The sequence below is a fragment of the Mastacembelus armatus genome, chromosome 4 (assembly GCF_900324485.2).
Source record: "Mastacembelus armatus chromosome 4, fMasArm1.2, whole genome shotgun sequence".
Taxonomy (NCBI): domain Eukaryota; kingdom Metazoa; phylum Chordata; class Actinopteri; order Synbranchiformes; family Mastacembelidae; genus Mastacembelus; species Mastacembelus armatus.
This window is the reverse complement of record NC_046636.1, coordinates 21,207,056-21,217,713: the sequence shown is the minus strand read 5'-3', so window position 1 is coordinate 21,217,713 and position 10,658 is coordinate 21,207,056. Positions and strand designations below refer to the sequence as shown.

At 38.2% G+C, this 10,658-nt stretch overlaps 2 protein-coding genes across 2 annotated transcripts; one reads left to right on the top strand and one right to left on the bottom strand.

Moving 5' to 3' along the window:
* Positions 1 to 290: 290 nt before the first annotated feature.
* plekhb2 (pleckstrin homology domain containing, family B (evectins) member 2) lies at positions 291 to 4,225 on the top strand. The gene is made up of 8 exons (XM_026304779.2): positions 291 to 401; positions 948 to 998; positions 1,120 to 1,272; positions 1,379 to 1,481; positions 1,598 to 1,637; positions 1,734 to 1,820; positions 2,323 to 2,437; positions 2,884 to 4,225. The coding sequence occupies exons 2-8, from the start codon at positions 962 to 964 to the stop codon at positions 3,018 to 3,020; spliced, it is 672 nt and encodes a 223-aa protein (XP_026160564.1). The 5' UTR covers positions 291 to 401; positions 948 to 961; the 3' UTR covers positions 3,021 to 4,225.
* Positions 4,226 to 4,331: 106 nt separating this feature from the next.
* On the bottom strand, positions 4,332 to 10,023 carry LOC113129057 (vacuolar protein sorting-associated protein 4B-like). Its single transcript, XM_026304768.2, has 11 exons — positions 9,828 to 10,023; positions 8,756 to 8,867; positions 8,496 to 8,640; positions 7,883 to 7,941; positions 7,625 to 7,744; positions 7,379 to 7,535; positions 7,137 to 7,285; positions 6,977 to 7,058; positions 6,444 to 6,663; positions 5,514 to 5,654; positions 4,332 to 5,395 (listed from the first exon to the last, which is right to left on the bottom strand). The coding sequence occupies exons 1-11, from the start codon at positions 9,846 to 9,848 to the stop codon at positions 5,294 to 5,296; spliced, it is 1,308 nt and encodes a 435-aa protein (XP_026160553.1). The 5' UTR covers positions 9,849 to 10,023; the 3' UTR covers positions 4,332 to 5,293.
* Between the last annotated feature and the right edge of the window lie 635 nt (positions 10,024 to 10,658).

The window sequence follows — 10,658 nt, the reverse complement described above, 5'->3', positions numbered from 1 at the left end:
TTATCTGTCTATGAAAACCACACGCACTCGTCTATTTGCACATGCCCCTCCCACCATGTGAGCGTGGAAGGAGGAAGCGAACTTTAACGAGCGCGCCCTCGCGGCTTTTGCTAGCACTTTCCAGCGCAATCAGCTGATGGGTTACGTCATTGAAAACAAACGCCCCCCCAGTCCTCAGAGACTGGACGTCTATGAAGATGATCAGTGGGCGGGGCTAACAACGACTGTGGACGAGAAAATAACGACTGTATGCGGGCGGCGACCACTCGGCTCTTTGGTCAAGCTTTTTAGCTCCGAGGAGGGCATCGTCTCTCCTTTTTTTTTTAAAATTTTACATATCTCATTTCCGTGTTTGCTGTATCTTCACAACTTCATCTTTTCATAAAACACACATATATCAAGTAAGTAATGAAATGACAGCGCGCATTTGCTAATTACGGTGTAACGTTACTGTTATTCCCGATTATGAGGCTCAGCTTCAATGTTGTGTTTTGTTATGAACACTCCGCTAGCTGTTAGCTCGCTACTGACATATTTATTTAGCGTTACATAGCTAAGGTATAAAAACGTTTGGTGTCAGAGAAGCTTAGCAGCTACTTCAGGTCATTACGGTGTTATTGTCTTTACATTAATGTTACTAAGGCAATATTACAAATTAGTATGTAAATGCTGGTAAACATATGGTGGCTGTCAACGTTTTCTGTTCATGAGTTTATGGTAGTTTTAGCGTACGTACGCAACGCCAGCTGTCTGTAAACAAGACGGGCGTTAATATTATTGTGCTCAATTTTTAAAATAGCCTTTGCATTTACCTCTTGGACATGCCTTTGTGAAAATATGCTAATGGTGCTGTAGCAGGCCTAGCCACAAGCCTTCGCTTTCATTATCAACTGGCACTGTCCTCAGGCTGCTATGGTTTTTGTTATGGTTATTGTTTTTTTTCACAGGTGTTGCTTCTAAAATGGCTATGGTGAAGAGTGGTTGGCTGCATCGACAAAGTAAGTAGCCACAACACGTGTTGTCTAATATGTATGTATTGTTACATATACTTTGACATTTGCTATACAATCCAGTCTAAACAAATTCAGCCATGATCTAACTTCAATATTCTAATTTAAGGTACCATACTGCGTCGGTGGAAAAGGAACTGGTTTGACTTGTGGGCTGACGGACGACTGGTGTTTTACAATGACCAACAACGGCATGACATGGAGGATGACATCCACATGAGGGTCGACTGCATTAACATCCGCAACTCTGCCGCGTGTCAAGGTACTTTTATGGTGATTATGTAATTAGCACACATTTCTGTTGTTAAGCATTTATTAATCATTTTAACCATGCCTGTCTTTTTTTGTCCTGCTGTTTGGCTTCTCAGATCTCAACCCACCTGAGGGGAAGACACGTGATGCTCTGCTCCAGATAGTCTGCAGAGATGGACGAATCATCAGCTTGTGTGCAGACAGTGCAGATGATGCTCTGTAAGACATGCTCACATCAGTTGAAAGGATTATTTTGGGCTTTCTCTTTTTGTTTCTGTGTTGGTGAAGTTACACGTTTTAATATTAATCTTTGTGTTGTTTCACTGTTGTTTCAGGGCATGGACCATGGCACTTCAGGATGCCAGAATTAATGCTGTGAGTTGTTTCCTAATCTTAAATTAAGTGGAGTTTTGTTTAAATTTAGAAAAGGAAGTTGTATTATTCATTAGTGTTGTTTTTTTTTATTTTTAGGTGGTTGCAGCTCCTCCAATCAGCTTTGCACAGGAAGCGATGGCATCTGCTCCTCCACCGTACTCAGAATATGCTCCACCACCTCAGGTAACCGTATAAACGATATGCAATGGACTAACCTTATGTTTAATACTAAAAAATATATATAGATGTAGTATACCCACGCATTTCAGGCTACAAATATATACTATAAATCACTGTTTGCATCTATAGCAGCAGAGTTGCTTTGTTAAAGACATGAAGAGTAGAAATATTTGATTAGGCTAAGGACACTGCACTGTATGTCACATTGAATTGCTGTATATGTTCTACTACATAATTTACTTTAATTGTGATACTTTCAAAGGTAAAAGCAAGTAAATGAGATAGGTAATGCCAAAAAAGAAGACTAGTCCATAACAATAAAGGTGTACCTCACTGCCATCTACTGGTGGGGTAATGGAAGTGATCTAAACCTCTAGTATTAGTGAAATTAAGACTTGATCAAATGATTCTATAATGTGAAGGGCTTCCTGGTACTGGTATTACAGAGATGATTAAAAGTCTTAATGGATCATCAATAGCCTTCTTTCCTGTCATTTTTCACCAGGTTTATGCTCCAGGCCCCTATGGAGACTACATTGCACCTCCTCCACACGCTACACAGATAGTATACTCTGCTGACGGGCAACCCTACGCTGTTGCATATCCCTATCAATACCAAGGTAAGAGTTTGTCATGCTCACAGGGCTCACAGTGACAGTGGGAACATACTGATGCTTAGCAGGTTAAATGTTTATCATTTTCATCACCTTAGTATAAGTAGCTAATTAACCCTAAACAGTGTTTGTTGTTGGACAAATTAAATTTTTAGTTTGATGATGATTCCTGATGAAAAACCAATCACCTAAATGATTACAATTCAGCCTGATGGTGACATGGATGTTAATGTAAAATTTCATGAAAATCGGTCCCACGTGTACTGAGATGGCATTGGGATAAACTGACACTGTCATCCCTGGAAATGGTTTCTATAGGAGACTATGAGTGTCTAAATCCCATTAGTGACACACTGACCAGTGGATGAATCAAAACTGATGATGCTAAAACTATTTTATTTAATAGTTTAACAAATTTAAATGAAGCACTATGGTTCCAATTTGTGTTGTAGGTGGGTACCCTGCTGCTGGAGTGAACCATGTTGTTATTCGGGAGCGCCAGCGGGATGACGGAGGAGACGTGGCTTTGGGTATGCTCGCTGGAGCAGCAACCGGGTTGGCACTTGGTTCTCTCTTCTCTGTCTTCTAGTGTGATTATGTATCTAGCAGCTCACTTTTTGCCCTGTATTTACCAGCTTCTTCTTTGTGCCATCACATGAGTTGGAGTGAAATGTGTCTGTTGGGCTACTTCATCTAGGAAGCATGATTGTGAAGGGCAGGCAACTTCTCTATGTTTGTGTCCTATATATGCAGTATATACTGTTAGCACTTTCTCACATGTCCTATGTGACTGTTTACCACCCTGTTTGTGTTGCTGAATATGAATGTTCTTAACCAAAAGATAAAACTTTTACTCACTTTCTAGAGTTTCATTGACAGGAAAGATGCTACTCCTTTTATGTACACTTCAGGTTCTCTCAACTGACACCTCAGTTAGGCTTGTTTTTGTTTCATGAGCACAGTTGTCCTTTATATTTCCAGAATTATCTTAAAAGTCAAGAACACATGTGTTTGTTTCTTTTTACAGGTTTCATGTTTATCAGTTTACTGTACCTTCTATTTATTTGTTTGACATGTAATACTCTGTTTTGGTTGTGAATTTGCAATTTACAGTCCTCAGCTCCTCAGGTTATTTGTGGCTGAGACAGGAGTTGTGTAAAGAGGAGTGTGCACACATGAAGCAATAATCGCTCCCATTGTAGCATGTTAAGGTACTCATTCGGTGGAATCTGGCTGTGGTGGGATGTCTGGTGTTTTCATCACCACAAATAAGTCTATGTATGAGGAAGCACTGGTCTGTACAAATTCTCCTTTGAAGTGAAAAGGGATGTTCCTACTTTTGATTCTTGTATATTAGGATATATTATGAGTAATGATTTTCATTTCTTTACATTTAAGGTGCTTAAATTAAAATCAGTGTCTTGAAGTTTAGTTACATTTCAGTTGGATTTGACTTCTTACTCCAAATAAGTTGAATATGGTCAGTTAAATAGCAACGCCTGCTAAATGGAAAACATTTTGGTTTGCTTTTCAACGAAAAAGTAACGAAAATACTTTAATAATGACACTAACTTAACGTATATTTAAGACTTGTGTTTTAAATCATCTCACATTTGCAAATTCTCATCTTGTGCAAGTCCTTTTCCTACAAGTCTTAAATAGTTTGAAGATGTGAAATTAGGTATATTTCTCATCAAATGAACTTATTAAAATTTGATTTCCCTGTGTTTAAGATAAAAAAACATCAGTTAACTAAGAGTTGTATTTTAACAATTAAATATATTCACAAAATAATTAATGAGTCCTGTTTTTGGTTTATTTATTTAACCCTGAGACTTTTGTTCACAGAACATATTATGTAGGATAAAAGAAAAGTGCAAGTGATAATCTTAAGTATTCATGTAACCAAAGAGTAAACTCTGTAAACCCCATAAGAAACTCGTAAAAAAAAAATAAGCAAATACAAACCCCAAGACAACACATTTGGAACACACAGATGGGATATATAAAAAGTCTGAAAGTAGAAAGTAAAAACTGTAGAAGTGTAGAAGATATACACATTGATAAAAGCATTACCCAATATTTTATGTTGTGTAAAATTCAGTAACCATAGAAACCCCTTATTTTGCTGATTTTGTTGAAAGCCAATCACATTTACATATATGATATGTGTACTTAATTATAATCCATATGTAGTGAAGTAATAACCAAAGGTTACTTAACGCATTTGAGTGTGAGCTTCCAAAATGTTATAGTATTTATAAAACTAGCCACAAAACTAAAGATGTTAAACACAGTATAATCCTGCATAATCTGTAAAAAAGAGATATGTAGTGCTGGGAAGGTGCATTTACCCACTGTAGCATCACCTTATTATCATCCTTATTATACATACGTTTAGAATAGTAATGGCGATTTTCTTTAAAAAAGACATCACTTTGGCTTCAGATATGCTAAATAAAATACTTAGGAAATATGAAATATTGCAAATGTAGAGTATGAATGTAAACATGAATCTTAGTGGATTGATAAATTACTGATAAAAAGGACACAAGGAATTGATCAAAGATGTGTTGATCAATATTTGATCACTGATAAATGGAAGAGCAAACCTTTGCAGTTATAGCAATAAAACACCAATACTAGCTTGGTTTCTGTTTATCTCATGTGTTATTGTGTAGTTTTTTGACTGTCATACTAAGAAACTGACACCTTGGGCTCCAGTAAGCTGTGATGAGCATTTCTATAGTTTTAAAACTCAAAAAGGACTAATCAACTAATCAATCAATCAACTAAAATCATATCTGACATTGTGAATAACAGCTAGTTGCAGTCCAGTTTGTGTGTGGAGTGTGAGTACTGTTAGCCTTCTTGACCAAAGTCTTCAGTGAACTTTTTCAGCTTCTCCAGGTCCTGCTCATTCACTGTAGGCTTGGTGTTTGTTAGGGACCTCAGCATGTCGGCCTGTTTGGAGAACATCACAGATGTTAGACTGAACTCTGATCACTACAGTCATCAACAGGGCAGAACCTTTTTTGGGTAAGACAAAGAGCATAGTGCACATTTTAAAGTCTGTTCTTACCATGGACACAACTGGCTCTAGAAGTTTCTCCCCAGGAACATCCATCCAGGTCATCTCTATGGCATTGGGATCTCCTGGTGAGCATGGAGTCAGCAGGTCCTCCACCACAACACCGGGATTGTTCCATGATGACCCTTGAACCTTATTAAGTTTGTGTGTTTGTTGAATGACAGAAGAAAGAAGCAATCACGTAAACTGAAAGGAAGTAGTTCATTATTTCCCATCAGACTGTTGTCTCCCAGTGAGGGCCAGACTGATTCATCCAGTTGCACAGGCTATATTATAGTGGCAAAGGATTTTGTATATGAAGACTATTTCACATTATGTCCAGTACTACCACATTTTGCTCACTGAAAATCTCTTACAACTGTCATTGTCATAAAACTAACACACTTTGTATATACCTATATAAAGCATTCATTTCTCGAGCAGACCACTGCTCATTTGTTTCATTGTACATCCTTTTTAATAGACTTTTACAATGAGAAATGGTGTGTGATCAATGAAACTGTAGGTGACTTGGATTCCTCAAAGGCTTTTTCTTTAGTTTTGAAACAGGAAGGATAACAGATGGTAGTTGTTAGCACTGTTGCCTCACAGTAAAAAGGTTCCTACTCAACTACAGGGCCCTTTCTGTGTGGAGTTTGCTTGTTCTCCACATGTCTTTGTGGGTTTTCTCTGGGTACTGCAGCTTCCTCCCCCATGCAGTTTGGGGTTAGGTTAATTGCCCATATGCGTGATGTGATGATTTGTCTGTCTCTATGTGTCAGCCCTGTGATAGACTGGTGATTGGCCTATGGTGGACCCTGCCTCTTGCCCCAGTTTAACTAAGATTGGCTCTAGCCTACCCCGACCCTTAATAGGATAAGTTGTATAGATAATGGACGAATGTAGAAATAAGTACGGCATAGACTGTTTCTGTGTTTTTACCTTTTTGAAGTGAGTGGCAGACTGAACCTTCCTAACAGGCTGCATGAGGGCATCCCTGACAATGATACTGATGTCTGCCCCTGAGTAGCCCTCTGTCTTTTTCCCCAGTGTGATGAAGTCTGCCTCTGTCAGGCCGTTTGGAGTGGAGCCCAGATGTAGCTTGAACATGAAGGAGCGGGCTTGCTCCTCTGGCAGAGGAATGTAGATTCGCTTCTCAAACCTGCGGCACAGACAAAGGATTGAATCAGCCATTGTGAGTTTTGTCTCACACTAAAATGACTGATGACTGACAAAAGGGCTGAACCATATATCTGAATTGCTGCACACTGAAGGTATGAAGGTACTGAAGGTAGCCAAAACATCTGCTCAAAGAAACATTTATTCCACTGTTTTGATGTGTGATCATTTGAACCACATACAAGGAAATATCTTGTTGACCTTGTTTATGTGCGTATTAAATTAAATAAATTAATTTGGACCGTGCATGAGAGGTGATTAGTTATTTATTCTTATATATGCTAAGTGAAACTAACCTTCTCCTGATAGCTGAATCCAATGTCCATGGTATATTAGTGGCCCCCAGGACCAGAATTCCCTCATTGTCATTTCCAACACCTGACAAGACAATAATATTTCTTAAAGTTCTGCTATTCAGGTCTTAGCTGAGATTTTTATGCATCTCTTCTAGCTCACCCTGCATCTGGACGAGGAACTCTGTCTTGATTCTACGTGCTGCTTCACTCTCATTCTCACTCCTGGAGCCACAGAGGGAGTCGATCTCATCTATGAAAATGATTGACGGTTTGTGCTCTCGGGCTAATGTGAACAGGTTCTTCACCAACCTGGAGAGAGAGAGGTGGGGAAACAACAGGTGTTCAGTGTCTAATTCTCATGCTCTCATCTTGTCAGCATTATGCATAGAACCTGGGCCTCACTTTTCACTTTCCCCCAACCACTTGGAGACCAGGTCAGAGGAGGAGATAGAGAAGAAGGTGGAGTTGTTGGCTTCTGTGGCCACTGCCTTGGCCAGGTAGGATTTTCCTGTTCCTGGAGGGCCAAAGAGAAGGATCCCCCGCCAAGGAGTTCGTTTTCCTACACAGACACAGACACAGTAATATTAGAAAATACTTACAGCCACATAGTTATTTTAGGAAGTTTACAGCTGGCTCTTGTTGACAAACCTGTGAACAGATGAGGGAATTTGATAGGCAGGATGACAGCTTCCTTTAAGGCTTCTTTGGCTCCTTCGAGTCCAGCTACATCATCCCACTTAATGTTTGGCTTTTCCATCACAATGGCACCTGTAAGATAGAAAATGCTTTAGAAATATAAGCTTGAATCACTTGGTAAAACGTCAGGTAAACCTGCTGAATAACTGCTGTTTGGTGATTGATACCATATTTACCTCTGGTATCTGTGTTAAAATCAGTGTCAGTCACCTGAAAGTTGATTTTGGAACTTTTTCTTCTCTTGGTCATCCCCTTCATCACTTTCACTCCTGAAATCAGATTAAAAAAACCTATATTGTGATTTACTGACACTTCATCAAATAGTGATGTAATGCTTAATTTTATATATCCATTAATTTCCTAACAATTTCCTAATCAGAAATGATATGAAACATTAAAAATGGTTCCATGGAAAACAGGGATTGTGTTCACTTACAATTACAATCAAATAAATATTTGAGTTGTCGTATGTGCAGAGCAGACCAGGTAAACATGCAAACATATAAAATTTGTCCATAGGTAGCCATACATTTCAACTAATGTATAGTCTTCTCTTATAAATGAGTATCTATGTGGGTTTGAATTAATCTCAGATATTCCAGATGTTTCTCTCAGAGTAAGAGGAAATAAACAACAAATTAAAATCTCAGCACAATTAACTAGTACTAAAACATCTGTCTCTATTTCCCTATAATTAGCACCAACTTGTAGGTGCTAGGTAGGCAAATGTAGGATATTATGGGACCTGTTGAAGAAACGTTTGCTGGATATCCCAAAGAACATTATTCTAGTAAGTCTGAATTTATTTATTCCACAGTCTCACCCTTTGTCACCAGACTCTTTGACCGGTTTGGCTGGCGGGGTTTGCTCCTTCTTCTTCAGATATTCCTTCAACTGCTCGGCTCTGTCCAGGTAGTCAGCACACTTGGCCCTGATGCTCTGTTTGGCTCGATCACCCTGGGCCTCATCTACAACACAGTTATCAAATTAGATCATGGTGCTGCGATTAAAAAAAAAAAAGTGAAATTTAAATCTTAAGATGCAGTAAAAATCAAGCAATGATAGGAGTCATAAGTTCCTCACATTTGACAACATGAAGAAAGTATTGCACTGCATGCTGATAACATCTGAGGGCTTCTTCGTAGTTTTTGGCTTTGTCCTCCTCTGCAGCTTTGTTGGCGAGATCGACAGCTTTCTGAGAACAGCAGAAACAAGAAAAAGAAGAATTTAAAATATCACTTTCTACTATTACCAGTAGTAACTAAGTCGTTATAGTGGCACCTAATGTGTTTATTGATTGTAATGGTTAATAATTAATTTACACAAGTTTTATAGTTATAACACAGAAGATTTGACCAGGTAATGATGCTTTTATAAATATTGGTATTGCATTAACTAATACTCAGTAATACTAGTAGTATGAAAGTAGTAGTATGAAATGTAGTGAAAGTAAGGCACCAGATACTGCTCTTACCGCTTTTATAAATAATGTCTTACCAGAAATTAGAAATAAAAGGGGCAGTGGCTTAGTTTACATCAATAAAAGTATCAATACATTAGTGCTGATTTATATACAGTTTACAGTTTGATCAGGTCCCTCTAAAGAGTCACATGATACACCTGATCTGAGATTATTATTGGAGTAGGAAAAAAGCAACAATCCAATTTCTGCCAAACAAATCTACATTCATATTTTGAGCCACTTTCTAATCTATTCCTTATTTTTCTGTGAAAATGTGAATGAATTTCTACCTGTTTTGTCTCAAAGGCCTTTTTAATGAAACCATCTAAGAATTTAAAAGGGAAATGACTGAACTACCAAGTTTCTCTCTGAAATGCAATTGAGTTGAAGTAGAAAGTAGCACAAAATAGAAATACTCCAGTAACTCCAGTACAGGTAACTACACCAAAAGTGTACTTGAGCACAGTAAAACTAATAAAATTACTTTCCATCACTATAACACTATTATCGGTAAAGTGACAAATAACTTCTAATTGAGAACATTAGATGAACGTTCCTTAAGGTAATGATGTTTAAATTCGCATAACTAAACATACAAAAGGACTAAAAGTCGATTAATCAGAAAGCCAAAAAGACAAAGGTCTCTTCAGTCTTATATAAACAGGTAGGCTCGGGATGAAGTTTGACACTCACCTGTAAATTACCACCAGCCATCGGGTCGCGCTGCGTCGCTCAAACTTCAGTCTGACGCTTATAATAAAACTCAAATCAACAAACTATCTCTGTTTTCTCTCCTGTTACCAGCTATTCACGTTTCATTTTGACAACTACTTCTGTCGGAAAACATCCGAAAGTTAGTCCCTCTTCCGCATCCACAAGTCGACGGTCACTTCCGCGGTTGTCATGTGACGTCACCGTCATTTCTGCAGCGGCTGTCGGAGAAGTGTCCGTCACCACGTGACCAACACATCGCTCATCCATAACATCATGACCACCTGCCAAAGTCTGTGTACCCAGGAGTCAATGTTTATCATCCTTAAACCTGCCTGTTTTTCCTGCTTCCAACACGTCAACACATCACAACCTACTGCTTAATACACCCAACACACTGGCAGGTGCCACAGTAACAGTGTTAATCAGTGTTATCGACTTGGTCTGTCAGCGGTCATAATGTTATAGCTGACTCTGATCCTAGCTTAACAGGCTGCATAGATGTAATTATTCAGAACAAATGATGCTACTTTGCAAAATAAATGGGAATTAAATTTGTCCAAGTGAGTGAACACCTGAAAATACTGACTTCTAGTAAATGTTAGCCATTATAAAATAATCACAATGTTTCTACATGTAATATCTTAATGTTGTTTTACTATTGTAACTGCATATTTTTCCACTAAAAGCCTGTAAATACTTCAGACTTTTCAAAATAAAATAACCCTCATAGAGCAAATAAACATGCACACTGCAACCATGCATTCATTAACAAATGTGCACTTTATTATATTTATTAAAAAAGCAAAGAAA